General features: G+C 39.8%; 1 protein-coding gene across 13 annotated transcripts in view; it reads right to left on the bottom strand.

Annotated features, from left to right (window-relative positions):
* rgs3a (regulator of G protein signaling 3a) overlaps positions 1 to 22,936 on the bottom strand; it is a 257,200-nt gene that overhangs the window by 41,325 nt on the left and 192,939 nt on the right. For all 13 annotated transcript variants that reach the window (XM_067969628.1, XM_067969627.1, XM_067969631.1 and 10 more), the window contains one exon: positions 8,147 to 8,806. In XM_067969628.1, coding sequence (XP_067825729.1) covers positions 8,147 to 8,806 — 660 coding nt within the window. The remainder of the gene's footprint in view (positions 1 to 8,146; positions 8,807 to 22,936) is intronic.

Below are 22,936 nucleotides of genomic sequence, written 5' to 3'. Positions count from 1 at the left end.
GGAGTTGGACTCCTCCATCCTCTGCGCGATTGTGGAGAGTGCGCATGGCACCTCTCCCAGTACCTTGGCAATGTGCTGGTGCCCCTCGACGACTCTCCTTTTGACTGGTGGCCCCCTGGGTTCAGCATCTGGGTCCGGCTGAGCAGAGCCTGGAGAAGAGTGCTCCCACCGACGCGGACCCTCCGCGGCTGCCCCTGCCACCAGGGTCTGCTCATGCTCACGTGCGCGGTGACTCACCATGTGCAATTCCAACTAATTGAGGAGGGGGACCCACCGAGGTGTGTGTATCTGCGCTGGTGGATGCTTGGCTCATATGTGACGATGCACCCTCAGAGACCGGCATGTCCTCTGAGGAATCGCCCTCAACGGACACGGCGCTCGCAGACGGCCCTGCAAGAAAACAGAGGGCAATATCAGGCATGTGGACAAATATTGTGGTGTGGCAGATGCCAGGTGATGCTAAGATCATTCGCGATCATGAGTGCTGAGTGTCAGCTTTCCCTTACCGGACGTTTCTGCAGCCCCAGCCTCGCCATCCGCCACGGACAGGCAATGTAGCGTGTGGCTGATCTCCAACGCGTCCACCTCGGCGTCCGTCAGAACCACCTGGTGTGGCGGGCCCCCTCCGGTGCGTGCCCTTTCCCGGGCGTTCTTGCATCTCTTCTCCTGTGAAGGCAAAACACAGATGCGTGATTGAGTGATGATTGCATTGTGAGATGCTTCAAGCATTGGTGTGGGTGGGTTGAGCGTGTGGCAGATGGATGGGAGGATGCGTGTGCCACATGCCCATCCCATTGTATGGGGATTGGGGTGTGTGGTAGTGTTCGAGTGGGGACAGGGACGGTGGGTACGTGCAGGCACGGTGAGGATGATAGTTGAGTGGCTGTGAGGATTGTTGCGGGAGCGCTGTGGTGTCAGTGCAGGAGGGGTTGTGAGGTGTTTGAGGTGATGTGGAAGACGGAGTGTGGGAGAATGCATTAGTGTACTCACTTTCCCGGACCTAGTGAGGTCATTGAATCTCTTCCGACACTGGATCCATGTTCTGGTGGTGTTGCCCCTGCTGCTAACCTCCGCCGCCACCTCCTCCCATGCCTTCCTGGTGGCGGAGCCAGGGCACCTCCTTCCGTCGCTGGGGAACAGCGTCTCCCTCCTCCTCCTTACCCCGTCCAGCAGCAGCTGGAGCGCGTGGTCAGAGAATCGTGGGCCAGCCTTACCCCTGGGTTGCTCCATGTTGCGCTACCTCTTGTTTGCAGCTGGAGGGGCATTGGTGGACTGCCCCTTTAAATAGAGCTCCACCATCGCTCAGACGTCACTGCGCATGCGCAGGCCGCCGGCGCGCAGCTGAGACGCGGAGAACCCGTAACGGCAGGTTAATGACCTCAATTATCTTGCGATCGCGCGGGGGACACACTCAATTCACCGGCCGCGTTTTCCACGGGCCCGATAGACCACCCGCCGAGAATCCGCACCCCTGCTAAAATCGGGCCCATGGACTTTTTACCCTTGAAAGGAGGTATCTGAGAAAGGTCTTGTACAAGTTTACGAGATAGTGAAAAACATGTAAAAGGTAAATCCAGAAAACTATTTTAAGCAAAACACTGTAGGTAGGACAAGGGGCCACAGATTCAAATCAATAAAAGAAAAATTTATATGCTGTGCTTCGTTACATATAGAGTAGCCAAATCATGGAATGGACTCCCAGACAGAGCCAGTTTTTGTTTTGGGTTGTACTGGAGATAAAACTTTTATCTTGTACTGAATTTCTAATTATCCATGTAAGCTGGTATGATGGCTTAGACAGAATATAAAGATTATAATAAATTCCCTTGCAACTTTTGATTGCCAGGCTAGATGAAAGACATGGGTGAGAAATTTGATTGCATTGTGCCCGTTTTACTGGAGTAAAACATGCATCTAAGGGTCTAATATGGTGGGCAGCGTGCATGCTTTCATCTTGCGCCGCCCGCCGTATTGGATTGGGCTCCACAGTAGGCATTCAGGGCATGTGCCGGAAGCCTTCGAAAATTCATTATAATATTTAAACAAGTGTCCTACGCTTGTGGGAGGACTTTTTTATGAAATTCGTCTGTCCCTGCGCCCAACTTGCCACGCGATAAACTCACTTAGCGAATCATGGCGCTAACAGCTAGTAAAGATCCTGCAGGGGTGCTTTTAAAAAGCTCGCCCACTCCATATTGGTTAGTTGCTGGTTTGTCTTCTTAGGCTGCTAGTTAATCTCTGGGCCTTTTTTGGGGCTATTTTCTGCATTCATCAACTGAATTCTGACTTCTGCTAAGAACTTTTTGCTAGTGCTGGACTGCTTTTGGTCTGCCTTGAAAGCAGTTTCATTGCAGTCATGGGTGGCCTGGTAGATCTGCCTTTGGGGCTAGAGAACGACAGATAACAGCAAAGAAGACAGGAAAGAACAGGAGCAGCTGAGAGAAGATGGAGGAGGTGGCAGTACGCAGGAGGCCGCACCCACAGTGAGCCTTCAGGGAGCACTTCTCACATCTCAACTTCACAGAGGAGCAATGTGTCAGGCACTTCACCAAAGAGTCTATCACTGAGCTATGTCACCTGATGTATTCACAACCAGAGCATAGACAGCAGTGGCTGTGGCTGTCAAGGTCACCATAGCCATCACCATCAACAGAAAGGGATTCCAGTCCCTGAATGTCCAGCTTGTTTGTGACCACAGGCAGAGCAAAAGAAAGACTTGCATTTATATAGCGCCTTTCACGACCTCAGAATGTCCCAAAGCGCTTTACAGCCAATTAAGTTCTTTTGAAGTGTGGTCAATGTTGTAATGTAGGAAATGTGGCAGCCAATTTGCACACAGCAAGGTCCCACAAGCAGCAATGTGATAATGACCAGATAATCTGTTTTTTAGGTGTTGGTTTAGGGATAAATATTGGGCAGGACACCAGGGAGAACTCCCTTCCTCTTCTTCGAAGTAGTGCCATGGGATCTTTTACATCCACCTGAGAGGGCAGATGGGGCCTCGGTTTAACGTCTCATCCGAAAGACGGCACCTACGACAGTGCAGCACTCCCTCAGTACTGCACTGAAGTGTCAGTCTAGATTTTGTGCTCAAGTCTCAAGAACCCACAACCTTCTGACTCAGAGGCGAGAGTGCTTCCACTGAGCCACGGCTGACACAGTGAAACCATGCAGGTTTCCTGCGCCCGGTTTCTTGGGCAGCAGTCGTGATTCATTCATCCTGCATCATTCCTCTGTGCTGTCTTTATTTCAACCAGGCTGACAGTTAACAGGCTGGCTCCTGGACAACAAGGGGTCAGGAACTCAGGCACAGACTCAGAATGTGCCTACGAGAACCATGCTGCTGCCAGAAATATAACTGAGCAGATGTGGAGGTGAAGGAAGAGGAAGAACACCATTGAGGAGGAAGAGCCTGACCAGCATCAACCATCAGTGCATCTCGCTGCCAGAGCACTTGGAGAGCAACTCATCCAAGAGCGCTTCGCGTGAACCATGCCACCCATACCCAATACACCAACAGTCCTGCAATCCTTATCAGCACCGTCCTTACTACCACCATCCGATTGCCTTCCTTCAGTCCAGCCTTATGGGGCTTTCCCTCACTTGACTAAAAATATTGATACTAACACTAAATCCAGAAAAAATAAAAATGACTCCAACTGTGTGGCTCTTACAAGGGCACTGGTGGAGTGAACGGCAGCAGGCATGTTGTCATCCTGAGAGAGGATGGCAGGTGCCTCTCCCATGTAGCAAAGACCACTCTCCTGGGACTGCACTTTATCACACCTGCAGCTCTGCCTGGGAACAGAATGCAGGAGCGATGCGATGCTCTGGAAGCTATCTGAGCTTCCAGGGCCGCTTTGAGAGCTGTCAAAAGAGGCTCTATGATGTCATGTTCATGGAGTTGACCACTTACTCCATGTTCGACAGAATGGTATCCTATGCTCTGCGCGTAGCCCCGACACAAGCTGGAGCTGGACTTCTCCATGCTCTCAGCCATGTACGCAAGCTCGCTGGCAGGCTGCCTTGTGCACCTAACATTTCCTGGTGTATGCTCATCAGACTGCTTCGGGCCCTCATCATCAGCATCTGAGCCAGAATGTGATCTCATCTTCCGGCGAGTGGCACCTGTGGCATCCAACCCCCCACGTGGTGATACATCATGTGAAGACCTCTCTCTAACCTGCTCCGCTTTTCCAGCTTTTTGTGCTTCCATTTGTATCTGCCTTATCTCCCAGCGCCTCAATTCTTCACATGTTTTCTAAGACTCATAATTGACTCCTTTTTCTTCGAGTTCTCTCATTATGCCTCTTATTGTGTCATGTTGATCTGACTTCAGGCATTTAACCATCTCCTGTTTTCTGCTTAAGCACTTTACGTGTGTGTTTGTGTGTGTGTGTGTGTGTCCCTCTTTGTAATGTTAACTTGTCTGTTCTCTCCACAGATGTTGACTGACCTGCTCAATATTTCCAACATTTTCTGTTTTCATTTCAGATTTCCAGCATATGCAACTTTTTTTGCTTTTTGTAAGAAATGTAAATATTTAGAGAGCAGGGATTGGATGATCCCTGAAATCTAAACATTTAACTTGAAGTCAGGTGGGTTTACAAAATGTCCAGAAGGTCCAACAGACCTCCTAAGCACTTGGTAAACAAGGTTTGACACCACACTGGATTTACACTTTATCAGTCAAACCAAAGCAGTGTGAGACGACTATCTTAGGAGACACTCACTCCACTGGGGCTTTAACCCCAGATTAACACTGCATGTTTAGTCTTAGATTGGTGGCATTGTAAGCAGTGTAGATGAAAACATAAAATTACAAAGGGATATTGATAGATTAGGTGAATGGGCAAAACTGTGGCAAATGGAATTCAATGTAGACAAATGTGAGGTCATCCACTTTGGATCAAAAAAGGATAGAACAGGGTACTTTCTAAATGGTAAAAAGTTAAAAACAGTGGATGTCCAAAGGGACTTAGGGGTTCAGGTACATAGATCATTGAAGTGTCATGAACAGGTGCAGAAAATAATAAATAAGGCTAATGGAATGCTGGCCTTTATATCTAGAAGACTGGAGTACAAGGGGGCAGAAGTTATGCTGCAGCTATACAAAACCCTGGTTAGACCGCACCTGGGGTACTGTGAGCAGTTCTGGCACCGCACCTTCGGAAGGACATATTGGCCTTGGAGGGAGTGCAGCGTAGGTTTACTAGAATGATACCCAGACTTCAAGGGTTAAGTTACGAGGAGAGATTACACAAATTGGGGTTGTATTCTCTGGAGTTTAGAAGGTTAAGGGGTGATCTGATTGAAGTTTATAAGATATTAAGGGGAACAGATAGGGTGGATAGAGAAACTATTTTCACTGGTTGGGGATTCTAGGAGTCGGGGGCACAGTCTAAAAATTAGAGCCAGACCTTTCAGGAGCGAGATTGGAAAACATTTCTACACACAAAGGGTGGTAGAAGTTTGGAACTCTCTTCTGCAAATGGCAATTGATACTAGCTCAATTGCTAAATTTAAATCTGAGATAGATAGCTTTTTGGCAACCAAAGGTATTAAGGGATATGGGCCAAAGGCAGGTTTTTGGAGTTAGATCACAGATCAGCCATCATCTTATCAAATGGCGGAGCAGGCACAAGGGGCTGAACGGCCTACTCCTGTTCCTATGTTCCTATCAATGCAATCCAGAAATTGTTCCACACTGACGCTGAACTTGCAGTATAAATGCATCCAAAGAGTCCTTTGGAATAAATAAGGAATGGTGCAAGTCAATACGTAAAATCATAAAATCTTACAGCACAGAAAGAGGCCATTCAGCCGATCATGTCTGTGCTGGATTTTTGAAAGAGCGATTCAATTAGCCCCATTCCCCTGTTCTTCCCCCATAGCCCAGCAATTTTTCCTTTTCAAGTATATATCCAATTCCCTTTCGAAGGTTATTATTGAATCTGCTTCCACCACCCTTTCATGCAGTGTATTCTAGATCATAACAACTCGCTGCATAAAGTAATTTCTCCTTATCTTCCCTCTGGTTCTTTTGCCAATTATCTTAAATCTGTGCCCTCTGGTTACCGGCCCACCCGTCAGTGGAAACAGTTTCTTCTTATTTACTTTATCAAAACCCTTCATAATTTTGAACACTTCTATTAAATCCCCCTTAACCTTCTCTGTTTGAAGGAGAACAATCTCAGCTTCTCTAGTCTCTCCACATAACTGAAGTCTCTCATCCTTGCTATTCATTCTGGTAAATCTCCTCTGCACCCTCTCCAAGGCCTTAACATCCATCACAAAGTGTGGTGCTCAGAATTGGACACAATACTCTAGCTGAGGCCTAACTGCTGATTTATAAGGTACACCTAAAAACAGTGAGGACCAATATGTTTTCATACAAATGGGATTTAACAAAGATTCACCTGCCAATCTTTGTTTCTAGTCCACTTGGGCCAGATCCCTTTTCAACTCACTGAAATTATCCCTCTTTCAGTATCTTCATCTTTGATTGTTCCTTGTCCCTTTCCATAACTTTGCTAAACCTAATGATATTGTGATGAATGTTTCCCAGCTGTTCTCCCACTAAATTTGGGGACTCTCAATTTTCTGCCAGTTTCCATTACAGCAGATGATGGAGCTTTCAATAAATATGATGCAAGGGTTATTTCTCATCACTCACCAGCCAGCCTCAAGATGTGCAGATGTAAATAGGTCTGACCACGAATCCACAAATTGCTGAGATGGAATAAGATATACCTGATTGTATCTTAACATGTATATTATGCCAGAATATTGCATTCGAAGAGTTGGCAGCACAATGCCATCTAGGCCCAACGCTTTGGAATTTCCTCTATAAACCCCTCCACTCTCTCTTCTTAAAATCCTCTTTTTTGGCCAAGCTTTTGGTCACCCCTCCTAATATCTCCTTTGGCTCGGGGTCCATTTTTGTCTGATTACGCCTCTGAGAAGCACCTTGGTACATTTTTTCCACGATAAAGGCGCTGTATCATTGTGAGTTGTTTTTGTTGTTTTAGGATATGCAAAATGTTTACCTAATCATCCAAGCAAAGATGGGCGAGTGAGTCGTAGGCATTTAAATATGTGAATATTAATCAAAATACATTAACATTGAAATAATGTACAACACAACAGATTCAGAAAGTTCATGTACTATAGGTTTCTTTGAATTAAGTGTCAGAAATATATCTTAATATGAACACCAAGATCACTGTATATTTTACACAGAAATATCCAAGCTTTTTCTCTTCATTGGCCAATTAGGTAAGTACCATAGAGTTTTGCAGGCCAAATATAAAGTTTAAATCAATGTTCCTATTTATTTCCACATTTCTCAAGTTATGGATACGAACAGATTTCGATGTTGTGATTTAAGAGTTACCCACCAATGAGATCAAATTATGATCAATGTTTCCTATCAAAAGTCTCAAGAACAGCCCTTTGCAAACCTTCAGGACCAAAAAGTTCAAACCAACCTGCAAATATAAAATATAAGTGAAAATCGACCACAGTTGCTTGTGCTTTGTGAGCTGGACTGCTGGAGCTCACAGGACACCTGTTTTGAAGCTACCTGTGTTCTGAGGTTAATTCTTCAAATAGAAGTTCACAGCTGAAATTTTTGGGTTAAACTGTCAGTAGTTTACACAAATTTATGTTACCAACCTATTTTTTATAGTGGACAATAAGCATTATTTGACTGTGTTCAAGGCAATCATAAATCTGATCAAACATTGCAACAAATGAAAATATGGATTTCTAGTATCAGTCAAAAATTTTACGAAGTAAAAACAAAAAACTTTTCTATGTAACAATATATAGTGTAAGCTTCTATTAAGTACTAAAGATTCCTAAAGGATCAAGAATTTTTTGATGCCAACTAAAAATTCAATCAAAATATCAATAAAGATTAAAGGAGATTCATCAAATCTTTTTAGAGTTAATATTTCATAATAGGACAGTAGCACAAGATAAGACAGCAAAATTACTTTTCGTTTCTGATCATTCTGATTCAGATACCTTTTCTTTGCAAGTACACACATTTCAAACACGTATATATGCAGAAAGTTATTGGCAAAAATATTGTAAATTAAGCAAGCAGTTAAACTGAGAGATAAAAAAATTGAGTACTCACTTTACGTCCAGAGAAGATGAGGCATAACTGATGCATGGAACCACCATTTTTCACATTAGCCAGCTCTTTTTTGAGGGTCTTTGGAGAGGGTGGCGCCCAGTTGGTCTTTGCTTTCTGGCCATCACACCCTATACAGTTGAGTGCATTGTCAGATTTAAAACACTGAGCCTTGGGTTCCTGCTGAAGGCTACCCTCACTGTGTGTTCGACGTCGCAGTGAGTTCTGAACAGAGAGTGTATAGTGCTTCTCACAACCTGATGTTTCAATCATACTGCGCCGTTTAGAGTCACAACTGTCCAAATAACAATCATCACTATCTTCTTCATCATCATCATCATCATCATCATCCTCTTCCTCCTCAATATCACCACCATCAATCTGTAAAATGGGTAGTTCATCAGCACTTTGGCTAAAGCTTCTGTCAACTCTGACCTCGGGTATAATGAATTGCATTCGAGGATTCTGTGACTCAATGACATTCAGTTTTTCACTACATTCTTTCACTCCCTCTATGGATTTATTTTCTTCTTCTGCAATTTGTTCTTTTTCTGGGACCTTCTCATTTTCAGCATCTTCTTCGCCAGTAGGCTGGAGGTCGCTAATTGGAACCTTTTCCTCAGACAGCATCTCAGACTTTTCATCTGATTTTGGGTCAAGCATCTATTAAGTGGGAAAAAAAAGAGAAAACTGAAATACATAAAATAAATTGTTCATAGTTTAATGTGAAAGGGGGAAGAAATGGTTGAGGTAAATATTAAATTTGTGTTATATCTTATATTTATTTACCATGAACATTCACAGAAAATAATTTGCTCACTCTGTGATCTTAATACAGAGACAATTGAAACAAATTAAGTGAAGCAGACTATTAGTACATACAAAAACATAAACTGACAGCAAATCTGACGACAATTTTGAAAATTTGTACTTAATTTTGAGCTCTGTGTACACTCTTACTGCTACTATTATCTACGACAGCCAATTATACCACTGTAGAAATCCTTAAACATCAACAATTCACTACTATAAATAAAATTATTACAGTAATTTCCCACATATTAGCTATCGTCAAAAAAACTAATATCAGATATTATGAACAATTTCAATGATGACAGTAGAAATGGTCAAGAATTTCTGAAATAAGGAAACAGTTTATTAGCTATATGACACACTATACAAAAGTGAATAAAAACAGCAACACCTTCAAAATCATACTGGTAATTTTAACCTAACCCGCCTGGTAGGAAACTAATGCGAATAAATCAGCCCCCCATTTCACACACCGCCTGATTTTACTTTCCATTGAAGTGAACCGAAAGTAAAATTGGGTGGTTTGTAAAACGGACTATCGATCTGATCCCGTCACTTTCCCACCAGGCGGGTTAGGTTAAAATTACCCCCATAGTGTTAAATAGAAATTTTAGTTCATGGATAAATGAATAACTTACACTTACTCCAACATCAATCCTGCAACCGTGGTTTTTGTTTTTAACATAACAAGTACAGGGCTCCCTGGTCGGCACTCATATATAACCAGTCAATGATCCAGTCAGCACCAGTCAACAATGTTCGATTACTTACCTTTAGTGTAACCTTGCTCATTCTGTCCACTGTTTTATTGGAACTATACGGTTCACTTTAAATGGGTTAATGTCTCCATTAAAATTGTGGACAAAGGAATGTCAAAGAACATGTTAAACGTTCCTCCGTTATTAATTCCAATAGTAATTTCTAGCCTCATGTTTTCAGCTTTTTATAAACAAAAAATGTTTCAAATGCACAGCAGATTGATCACCATCTAAAAATTGAAAACATGCATGAATGTTTAGGGTACAGAACTTGTTCCTAAGGCTTGTTCAAATGATATTAACTCACTTGTTTCTCTCCCAAATCCAAGTAAGCCCCTACCTGCTACTGGGGTTGCTGTAGGGTCCAGGGACAATACTGAGGCAGCTTTATCTTGTGGAAGTAGAATGTACTATTAGTTGGGGTTTTGCAGATACATGTTGTTAAAGATTTCAGTTCATAAATTTATGGCAGACCTGGATTTAAATTCCCATGAAAAAAAAACGGACCCTGCAAAGTTGTATTGAAGTGCCGACATCTATTTTTATTTTCATATTGAAAACAACTGCAATCCATCCAGGAGGAATTACTAAATCAAAAGCAAAATACTGTGGATACTGGAAATCTGAAAAAAACCCAGAAAATGCTGGAAATGCACAGCAAGTCAGGCAGTATCTGTGGAGAAAGAAACAGAGTTAACGTTTCAGGTCGATGGGTTCTGACGAAGGGTTATCGACCTGAAACGTTAACACTGTTTCTTTCTCCACAGATGCTGCCTGACTTGCTGAGTATTTCTAGCGTTTTCTGTTTTTATTTCAGGAAAAATTACTTTTGTGTTTATAGGCAGAAATATAGTAGACTCCAAAATGCCTGAAAATACACAACATAAAGTGTCAAAAGCCAAGATTTTCTGAGATAGTGAGCAGTTTGCTTCCTGATCCTCCCTAGAAAATAAATCTGGCTCTTTCAGCACACACATTCTCTTTCAGCACAGAATACAACTTTTAAAAAAAAACTCGGGATGTGAGCACCACTGGCAAGGCACCATTTAAGGCCCATCCCTCGTTGCCCTGAGGACAATGAGTCAACCACATAGTATGGTACTGGAGTCAGATATAGTCAGACGAGGTAGGGATGGCAGATTCCTTTTCTAAAGGACATGAGTGAACCAGTTGGGTTTTCACACCAAAACAGCAGCTTACATGGACATTTTTTTTGTTGCCAGCCCAGATTCATCAAATACAATTTCTCAACTTGCCATGGTGGGATTTGAATTCCTGACATCTGGGTAGCTATTCACACAATCATAGGCTACCATCCCCTGTACTTTAGTTTTATTTCCCTACAATAAAAATGATGTAATGATTGGTATATCTGCAGTTTAAGTTAATGACAAGACTGTGCCGCACGGTACTTTCAGCTAAACTGGGCTCGAAATTCCTGGCGGGGGGAGGGGGGATCCACTCCGCAGAACGAATGCAGCCATCCTAGCCTCAAATAAAAAGTAAACCATGAAGTTCTAGACTTTTTCTGAGGTATATTATGTAAATAACTATGTACAAGTGGTTGTTTGTTTATATGCAATTTGTGTTTATTAAAGCAGCCATGTGGAATGAGCCTTAGCTCAGTGGTAGCATTCTTGCCTCTGAGTCAGAAGGTTATGGATTCGAGCCTCACTTCAGACAGCCCCAGTGAGTAGAGACAAGAGTTAAAATCTCTGAATACTGGGTTGACATCCAGCGAGGTACTCGCATCTGATGGGAGTAGAGTGGACCAATCATCGTAGCCCCAGTGAGCAAGAGACCAGTGCTTTGTCCTCTGAATACTGGGTTGACATCCAGCAGGGTACTCATGTCTAATGGGAGTGGAGTGGCGACACCCTATTGCATCTAACCAATGTCCTCCCAGGTCAGGCTAAAAACTTGTCCACATGAAAAGGGGTCTTTATTATAGGAACAACCAGAGCATGATCTGCTGGATATAAAAGCAGTGGAAAAAATGGGCTGCCTTATGTGCTGCTAGGCACGGAAAAGAATAATAAAAAAAGCTGCTATGTGCTTACTTATGGTTCCTCACATCATCAATCTCAAGTTAAAAATGAATGCTTCATATTTTTCTGAAATCATTTTAGGTAACTAATGGCAGAGGCTTATTTTTAAGCTGCGCCTTAATGAGAGGGAGAGACTGTATTTGAAGTCTGGATTTTATACATGGGGAATTGAATATAAAAGCAAAGAAGTGATGCTGAATGTGTACAGACGTTGGTTAATCCAGTTGGAATATTGGGTGCAGTTCTAGGCACACCATTCGAGGTAGGATATTAGAATCATGGAAAAGATACAGTAAAAATAACTAGAATGTTACCAGGAATGAGAGATTATAGTTATGAAGGGAGGCTCAAAAACTTGGAGCTTTTTTCACTAAGCATTGAGCATTCATGGAGCATTTTTAGGATCCAATTTACCATAAGTGGCGACTGCAGCAGAGACAGAACATCATTTAAGGGAACTGGATAAGTATTTGAAAAGGAAGATTATAAAGGATACAGAGAAAAGGCAGGAAAATGGGATTAGAATAGACAGCCTCAGTGCAGGAGCAGCATGGCACATATTTAGTGGGCTGAATGGCCTTCTCTGGTTCTATAAAATCTGTGATTAAATGTATTATTTTAAATTTACTTGAAATTAAATAAAAGGCAAAACAACAGACACAAGTGCCTTCACTGCCCCAGACAGAATGGCCCTGTTTGACATTTTAAATTTAACCTTAAATGTTCTTGGCAAGTACACTTTTGGTTTGCTGCAATTTAATTAATGTGAGCATAAACAAAATACTCAATGGAATCATGTATAGCTCACTGTAAAGCAGAAAGATGGTTCAAAAGCAAAACCTATTTAATTTCCCTATTTTATGTAAATAAGATGTTCTGATGTTTTCTGTGATTAATAATGTTAGGACAAGTTTTAAAGAGTAATACTCAGGTGACTTGTGACAGTTATTACTCACCTTATAGTAGGCACTGCATGGGTACAGAAGAAATTAACAAAAAGAGGCACTCCTTCAATATCATCTTGATTATCCATACTCTAAAGTTTTCAACTCAACCTTTTCAGAGCAGAGATCAATAATTCTAGCTAAGATTTCAACTATATCATTTTGAATAGGTCCATTGCAAAAGAGTTCCATGGATTTCAAGTGTACCTGCAAGGATTGCTGTTTGGCTCTTATGCGTTTAATATATATATGCATCAGCTTGCTTTGGTTAATTTAGAAGAATGCCTTCGAGTTAGAAGGTTAAAGAATGTTCAATGGAGGGCTTGAGAACGCAATTTAGATTGACACTCCAAGATACAGTGATGCATTGATGGAGGTTCTATCCTTCAGATAAGGTGCTGAACTGCTCTGGTGGTTCATGTGGATGTTAAAATATCTCATGGCATTATTCAAAGAAGAACAGTGACATGGCCAACATCATCAGAAACACATTCATCTCTTTGCTGTTTGTGGGGTCTTGCTGTTCAACACGACACAAGTCGCTGCACTCCAAAATAATTAATTGTGTGTAAAGTGCTTAATAAATCCATTTCTTGCTTTTCACTGCAGTACGGATAATGTCACTTCAGGAGTCAGGATTCAAGTCAGCAATACCAGTTACATACTCACAATAATGAAGAAGCAAGTAATTTACACATTGCCTTAGTCATGGAATATTGCAGGGGGACCTAATTAATGAGCATAACCTGAAAAACGGTATTAGATTGTGTCACTATGAGTATAGTTTCATATCCAATGCATCACCATTTGGCACCCTTAACTAATAAAATCTTATGAAAGGTTCCGTATCTAGCTTTTGAATTAATTACTATTTGTTGAATACTTTTGTCTAATATCTCTTTCCCATTATTTGACAAGCTGGAGAAGCCAACCAAATGCAGTTAAACTCATGAGCTGATTTGATTTTATAAAAGACAGGCTTACACAAATACCAAGATGGATAATGATGAACCAAGATCAAAATGCAACAGCAATGCAATCCAGTTTTAAAAAATTCATAATACAGCCAGCATTAAGATAATCTCTATGCAGGAAAATTTAAGTTCCTATGCACGCATGCTAACCTTGAAAAGTATCTAAGGCTTCAAAAACAAGTTGCCAACTCAAAAACAGCTGTGAATGTAGGCTCATGTTGCTTTTTGTATCGATGGCACTCTTCCCTTGGAGGGTAGTGTGAAGTAGTAAATTAACAGTCTGACAGGCCATGACATGAATGATCCTTCCATCTTTGTACCAGACGATAAGTTAGTCGGAAGGAGGGTTTAATAGGCTCCCACAACCCATTCAATGGAGGATGGGGGGCACCTATACCGACCGGACACAAATATCCCACTGGATATCAACCCAGAATTCAGAGCCAGAGCTCCAGCCTCGACTCGCCAGGACTTTGTGGAGTGGGATTAGAACCCTGCACCTTCTGTCTCAGAGGCAGGAATGCTACCTCTAAGCCAAAGCCTCATCCATAGATGCTTATGATATGCAATTAAACTGAGAGTGCAATAGCACATGGTCTTGCCAGAACTTAAGCTGCACCTGCAGCCAACATTTCATTATTTCCACAGCAAACTATTGTGGCAAAATCTACATGAGCCTTAATCTTGCTGCTACTGCTCTACTGCAGCTATGGATGACAATTCCTAATCTTGCAAAACTATTTTAAGAATATCCTCCTATGACATGAAGTTGAGTTCCATCCCCTGGAGCAGCATCAGCTTTGGAGCTGAGAGTGACAGTAATTTTCATCTACAAACACAGACAATGAATCCAAACCTCTGACTGGCTGCATGTATGCCTTTATTTATTCCCAATGCACAAATTCCCTGTATTTGCAGGGCTAATCAGATGTTAAACTCTGCCTGAAATCATCAACTAATCTAGTAGTACAAGATAATGCAGATGATTTAAATAAGGGGACAGTAAATTTGTTATTTTTAAATTTATGCTTAATCTAGACCAACTACATCCATATGAAGACATAAGCAAGAGGCGCATAGCAAGATTTAGAGATACAAACACACCTGAGAAAAAGGTATCTGTTCCAATTAACCACTCCAATTTAATTTCATCATATTGAAGTCCTGTTTCAAATACATTTCTTGCCAAATTGGTATGTAATTCTCATAACTCAAAAGCACATTATCAAAAAACTATTTACAGCATCCTGTTTTGCCATGATTAGAAAACACATTTTTCTTTTGTCACTCATAATAATCATATGACCTACTTAGGATTTTTGAGGCATTTTTAACAATCCAATTAAAAACTGCCAGTAATCTTGCATTGCACATTTTACAAGAATAAGAAGGAGCAGCTTAAAAGACAACTGTAATAAATTGCTTGATCAAAACTATTTTTTTCAAATGTCAATTCTGATTTAATGGTAGATTGGTTACTTTAAAAGAATCTATGAAAACCAATGAAATTCATAACAACTGTGCAAACACAATTTATCATTTAAGAATAGCCAGTCCACAATGAGAAAAGTTTAAAATAGCTTAAGACTACTTGTTTTAGTACAACTGTCATAACCATTGTGAAATAAGAAATAAGCTGATCTGTTGTTCCATCAACAGAATATTAAACATAATTACTAAAATGAGGGCTGCAGGATATTAGCAAAAACGTTCTGTTGCTCGAAAACAAAAGATGTACTACTACAGTTGTGAGAAGTTCAAATGAGATAACAGATATTTGGATCTCAAAAACGTATTAATTCAGTTCATTCATGGCATTATTTCAGTACTCTTTTTGCTTTACAGATATACTGAAATCTATCCACAGAGCGTAAGAGAATAATTCTGATTCATATGGGTGACAACTGTCCATTTCCTGTTTGGTGAATAACTGGTTTTGAATATTTTATCACCCTGTCACAAGTTCATAGCAAAATGTGAGCAGTCATTTTCTTCTGCATTTTTCTACCTGCATTTAATCGTAATGGAACACGGCTGAAAATGTTGAGTCTTTGAGACTTCTAACTTGGTAGATTGATGATACAAATGAATTTTGCTTACAGCTGATGTGGGAGACTATTTTCTCGATTGGAAATATACTTTGAATGTGCTAGCATTGAATTGATATGATTGTTCTTCTGAAAAATAAGTAAGATGAAAAACACATACCCCGGTTTGTAATATTAATGGCTTATTAGATCACCTGGGGTCGATGAGAGCCAAAATGTTCGTAGTAAAATGACTTCGGCTGTTATCTGGTGCTTGGTTCTACAACAGAGATGCACCGAAAGATTGCAAATCTTCAGAACAGGCACCTGGTGTTCCACTCACAGACGTCCAATATTGGAAACGTAAAGGGCATACAACCCCAAATCAAAAGCATGCAAAGCAGTTAATGCTGTACAAATGAAAGACTTACCTCACACCATGTGGCTGCTCCCATTGTTTTCAGCAGAGCAGTTCTATTTACGTTCTGTATCATTCTACTTTTTGACATAATTGTAAATGTTCTTAAACAATTATTCTAATATAGTCTTAAGTACAAACTTCAGCTGATGAAATGTTCACACAACTTAACAACCTACCATATCATTATAATTTCATGCTTTCCTATTCGCACTAACTGTAGAAATATTTCTATGCTCCTCCTTGTAGCACATGTTGTTAAACATTCCCAGTATGTTGATATATATATATATATATACTGCAATTCAGCTGAATAGGTTTAGCTCCCTCATTAGGCCAAAATACTTGCAAAGATGCATGTGAAAAAAAATGGAGGTTATGATTGAAGTTGTACACTGGGTTTACAACAATCTGATCAATATTTCAACATATTTCTTGTTGAATGATGCCAATAAATATTTAAATGCTACTGCTAAAGTCACTTGAGTGTACTGTGGAGTATCTCATGCTATTCTGGAAAAATATAAATTGACAAAATATATTTTTGCACGATGATGCTTTTCAATAAAAATGACTGGAAAAGAGATTACCATATGGCTAATAACAAGGATAGCAAACTGCTCTTAATTATCAGTAAATACTTGCTAGCTATTGCAGGGACTAAATCTTTGTTAAAAGAGCTGACATGACATGTTCATCTCAATTTTCCATCTTCCAACACATTTAATCAGCAGCCTGATTCCATCAAAAAATAATTTTAGTATTTGCATATCCTGTAAATTCATTCAAATCCCATTCTCAAAAGGAAGAACAGTGTTTCCTAATAGTAACCCAACAAAAGTACCACCAAAATTTTGAGTGGGGTAGACCACATCAAATACCTTTGAAGGCTGGCTTTTGTACTTGAGACCTTGTGAATGGAAAGCGAGGTGCTCCACTGCTGGAGTTGAAAAGCCCTTAAAACTAAAGAACTCTTTTTGGCAAGCAGAAAGATCTGTTAATGAAAATCTGTAGAAAAAATTCCTTGCACCCAAACGGTAAACAAGAAATTTGAGTACAAATGCAAACCTGGCTGCACTGACAAAAACAGAGTAGAAATCGTAACAGCCAATATGCTTTTAGCTTATTAACATTTTGATTGTAATTTAAGAACAGAAGTCCACTTGCAAACACATACGAAGAGAGCAGGACCATAAAAACAAGCAGCAGCTAACAGCTCACAGTAAATTCAAATCTGCCATAGAAACAGCAATATACAGTGCAGAACAATCCACTGGAAAGCACTGGGTGAAACAGGTAGCAAACAGTTAATAATTAATAGATCGCAAGCTTAACTTCATATTCTAAAAGTAATGGAAACATAATAGTACATACCTCAGGAATAGGCATCAGGAAGGACATAGCTGTGTGAGCTGTTCTTGAAATGAAAACGTACTGGAACAAGAATGTTGTACTTCACAAGATGCCCTGTGGCAATGCACTAAACCCTTTTCCATTGTGAAAAAATAACAACCCACTACACTCGCACATGTATATGGATAAATATAACAAGGACTGATGGGAGGAGATAAGCAGCAGCATGCCTGCACACATCCAGTAATCAGCATTAAGTCAATGCTTCTGGAGTCTGTCAGACCTCCGATCGTTTATCAATGTGCATGCCAACATGCCAAGCTAAGAGCTACATATAAAACAAAATCACTTCCAAAGCATATTTTGCATCTCTTTATGTGGTCTATAAGTCTAATATTAGTCCTGCCTGTTACTCAATTCCCATAAGCAACTGTTTGCTGACAAAGATGTAAGAAGTGAAATACAAATAATAGTGACGTATAGTTTAACTGTCACTGACTAAAATGCACTTAATACCAAATCACTACTTTTTCCTTCCAGTGGTTAAATAGTATAAATCCTTGAGGTCACAGCAAGGGATTTCTCAATTCATAAAAATGGCAAGGGCTCTGAAATTATGCCCTGGGATACACCTGTACAAACACTTACAGCATGCATCTGAAATCTCAGTTAATTTAGCAGGGGTGTTAATAATCCATTTATTTCAAAAATGTTGTATCTTTGCTAAAATAGCAGAAAGATGAATTTCAGATGAACTCCTTCCGCTCTTATACACCAGTATCCCATGAAGTAACTTCAGGACCAACGTTAACAAACATTACGGAAACATCACCATCAGACTCAACTAATTAAAGATTGAATGTACCTTCCCCCTCTCCTCCTCCACGAGGCCAAGTGGTGAAAGGCCAGCAACTTCATCACCCACAACCAGTTTGCCTCCTCTTCCTGCCCTCGCTTCCAATCTATATCCCTCAAAGAGGCTTTGTTTGCTGTCAAAATTCAACTTGTTTTTGTTTAAAAAGAAATCAAATTAAAATGAGGAAGGAAATGCCTGTCTTCCTTTCCCTCAATTTGTATTTTTCTTTTTCTCTCTCTGTCTGTCTAATAGGTGTTAGAAATTCGAAACTGTATCTCACAGGTGTCAGTCATAAGCCTTGACCTTTTCTAACTGTCAACAAAACACAGATGAAGTAATTTGATGGCTTCATCAATTGATTGTTTTTTTCCAAAATTAAAGTAACGTTACATGAAGAAAGGTATATTCTTTCTACCGGCCGCACCCCATCCCTCTCTCTTTAACCCACGTCTCATCCTAGTCGCTCTCTCAAACTCCAGTCTCTCTCACACAAATACACACAGCCTCAAAACACTCAACATTAATTAACCTCAGTAAAGCTTTTGAAATTTGTCCTCCAGCCTTTCTTCAAAATCAACGCTTGCTGATTCAAATCCTGATAATTCTAAAATGATCTGTTGATTAGATTACAATACTACCCCTCAACAGGTTTGCCAGTTGGGAAGCAAGCTGTACCTTCAATAGTAAACAATTTTACAACAGCAAGTTATAGTCCAACAATTTTATTTGAAATTCACAAGCTTTCGGAGGCTTCCTCCTACCTCAGGTGAATGTTGTGGGTACCTTCAACACCTTCAATAGGTATTTTAATTTTATAGCTTAATGATTATGTTATTTTGAAAGGATAATGCATTTGACCACTTTACAAAGTTTGTCTTTGCATATACCAACTATATTAGCTGACTGATTGTTATATGTCTACAATGATCTCTGTAGTTTAGATATATAAACAAAAGTGGTAGTAATATTTGTCATGCTATTTGACTTTGCACGAGGCAATGCTAACTACAACAACTTGCATTTATAAAGCGCCCTTAATGTCGTAAAACGTCCCAAGGCGCTTCACAGGAGTGTTAACAAACAAACTTTGACACCGAGCCACGTAAGGAGACATTAGGACAGATGACCCTTGGACAAAGAGGTAGGTTTTAAGGAGCGTCTTAAAGGAGGAGAGAGTGGTAGAGAGGCGGAGAGGTTGAGGGAGAGAATTTCAGAGCTCAGGGCCTAGGCAGCTGAAGGCACGGCCGCCAATGGTGGAGCGATTAAAATCGGGGATGCACAAGAGACCAGAGTTGGAGGAGCTCCGAGGTCTTGGAGGGTTGTCGGGCTGGAGGAGATTACAGAGATAGGGAGGGGCGAGGCCCTGGAGTGATTTGAAAACAAGGATGAGAATTTTAAACATTTAAAGCCCATTAATAAAGCATATTAGAAAAATGAATTGAATGCTCCACACAAGTGACCTGTCTCACATCTTTAATTTGTAAATTCTAAAAATTTATTAGAAACAAATTTATTAGAATCATGAAAATTAATACAATGTTCAGTGTAATTAGTACTGCAATATACAATTGGCTTTTCCCCCCCATATAATATTTTTCTTTCAAATACAGTGTAAAGAGCTTTTTCTAGCAAAGACAGTAAATTTGGTTTCCAAGATGCTGACATTTTTATGTATATCATGTTACCTTGACTTAAAACCTTCGGGGGTCAGTCAGCTATCATCACCCATTAGTAGACAAAGCAAACTTCTTAGTGTGAATGAACAGCAATAAACAAAAATGCAAAACGGATAATGTAATTTTCCGTTTCCCTATGCAAACATATAAATCTGAAAAACACAAACATATGTCCGTTATAAATGAAATTACACAAATACAAGTAGGTTGGCTGGCAATTGAAATGTCTTTCACAATCTGCAGTGTTTACTTCTAATCACTGTAAACCATTCTTTCATTTTACACACACACTCTTGTGGATGACTGGAATGCAGTGTTAGCTGGAATTCAAGTACAAGAGTCCATCATACTATGGACTGGGGCACTTTTTTGGGGGGCGGAAGGGGTAAACAGAGGAGTATAAATAGCATGGATAGTAAGTGAAAAAACAGGAAATAACATAAAAGCTTTGTGGATTAAACGGAACAATATACATTTGAGCAGCTCTTTGCCACGAATTTTATGTGGAAAATTGTACAAGCATTATTGTTGCAATTGAAACAAATTAAATAGTGACAGTAAAAGCAAAACACTGCGGATGCTGGAAATCTGAAATAAAAACAGAAAACACTGGAAAACACAATGGTGAAAGGTCATTGACCTGAAGCACTATGATGAAAGGTCATCGACCTGAAACGTTAACTCTCTCCGCAGATGCTGCCTGACCCCGCTGAATGTTTTCTAGCATTTTCTGCTTTTATTTTAAATAATGAAAGTTAATGGAATATTTTAATTTTATTGCAGAATTCTCAAGATTAGTGCAGGGGACGTTACAAGAAACTGGTGAATATTATCAATGACTGCTGGCTTATCGAAAAGCTCACACTATAAACCCAATTTGATATTTGTAGTTACCATCTGTGCAAATAATTTCTGAAGGATGCCACAATTTCTGTAATTTTTCTTGTAGAGTTTGAATTTGCTTCAAAGTGCTATTTGATATTTAAGTCACAGAATGAAAGCACTCCTGCTTCACTGTGGTTCCCATCTTTGCTCTCAACCTCAGAAAGCAACTGCCAATCTCATCACCAATACTTCATATTTTGTCAAATTCAATTTTTTCCCTCCAGTAGCTTCAGAGGTTGTTTCATTGAAGAATTACTTCATTGTAATTAAATTGCAGCAAAGTTAGACTTCTGTGCACCACTGGCATGATGAGTCTGCAATAGCCAGCTTGAGCTTTGCTTGAAGGGAGCGCAAGGCAAAGAATCATGGCTACAGTGTTCTCGCCCTCTCACCGTCCTTTGGAGTGCAGCTCCCACTGGATCAGTTAATTTATATGATTAACAAGCTTCACTCTCGTGATGGAAAAATCAAGAGATAGGTGACATATTTATTGTCTAGTGAAAGTATAAGTCGATAAGATACTGAGAAACGCAGCTAACAACTATCAGTAATAACATGTGACCAGGTCTAACTATACAGTTCACAATGACATATCTGTGCATGCAAGATTCAACTGTTTTTAATTATCAAAACCAGATAGCAGTGCACCTCATGATTGGATAGATTTTACTGCATCAAAAAACATTTTAAAACAATCTCTTCAAGTGCATGTCTTTTGCTGTACTTAGAAAATTAACAATAATTTCCACAGATAATGTTTTAACTATGCAACAAAAATATCACATATTATAATATATCTCTAGTAATGTTGCAATTACAGTTTTAAGGACCAATACTATACTACTGATCAGCAACGACACGGTTCTGTAAAACTTACTGCAGTAACCTCAAGAAATATATCATATTATTAGAAAACTATTTTGTTTTGCAGCAGTATTTAAATTAGTTCAGTTATTCTGTTAACTAGTTCAGATTGTCCTTTTAAGAAGAACTGTACTGCTAGTTTCTAACACTGTTAGACTAATTTCTGTGAAATAATGAGAAAATATATTTGCTTCCTGAAAGAAATTGTCCTTTTACACTATCGCTGTGGTCTAGCTGTAAGATTGGTGGTGACACTGGCAGGAACTAACTTGCTTGCACAGGTTATATATAAACAATTGAAGAAGCAGGATTGTTACGGTCAGCATCTTCCTAACCATTTGCCTTTCACCTCGAGCATCTTTACCAAACAAACTGCTGTTTTCTTTCGATACAAACTAAAAATATATTTCATTAGGCATATGAAACAAAGCAATATATTTTTTTCAAAAAACGATGTAGCATATTTCTCCTTTTTTTCTAGGTAATTCGAACCATTTCTTTTTTTAGTTTCTTGAGAATAACAACTAAAAATTTCTTTGAAGGATGTGAGTGTCTCTCTTCCATAGGTGTCACTTTCAATTTTAATGTGTTTATTATACAGAGTTCAACTGCATTTCCATCATATTACAAATTCATAATAAAAAACCATAAATAAGCGATGTAAGCTGAATCTACAGAAGATAAAGTGCAAGATATGTCAGGAATAGCAACTTTAAAAAAAATGAAAGTATCCCTGCAGTGCAGAAAATATACTTTTCACTACCATACACGATTACAGTCAAAACTGAACCAAAATATTAAGAGTTTGCAGGATTAACAATGCTGATCATGAAAGTTACTTTTCAGATACCAAACACAACAATGACTTAAGAATATAACCCTCAGGCCTACCGTTAGTTCCTTGTGCATTATATGTGACCTCTAGTTGAATTTACCAGTCAATGATACAGCTTTTAATTTCCTCTGAGTCCTGGCTCTTTAGTGATTCTATAGTGCTGGAGAATGCAGACATAAGTCAATCTTTGTTAAAGAAGACCCAAAGTGGTCTATTTCTGCTTTCTTGTGCTCTACTTCCTTACAAATGTAACTCTGTCGAGTTACAGTTTGTCTCTTTTAACCATCTTCTCTGCAGTGCTCTTGTGGCACTGCCTCCAGTTTATAAGAAGCACGTTTGCCT

This window comes from Heptranchias perlo, chromosome 31 (assembly GCF_035084215.1).
Source record: "Heptranchias perlo isolate sHepPer1 chromosome 31, sHepPer1.hap1, whole genome shotgun sequence".
Classification (NCBI taxonomy): Eukaryota; Metazoa; Chordata; class Chondrichthyes; order Hexanchiformes; family Hexanchidae; genus Heptranchias; species Heptranchias perlo.
This window is presented reverse-complemented; position numbering and strand designations above follow the sequence as displayed.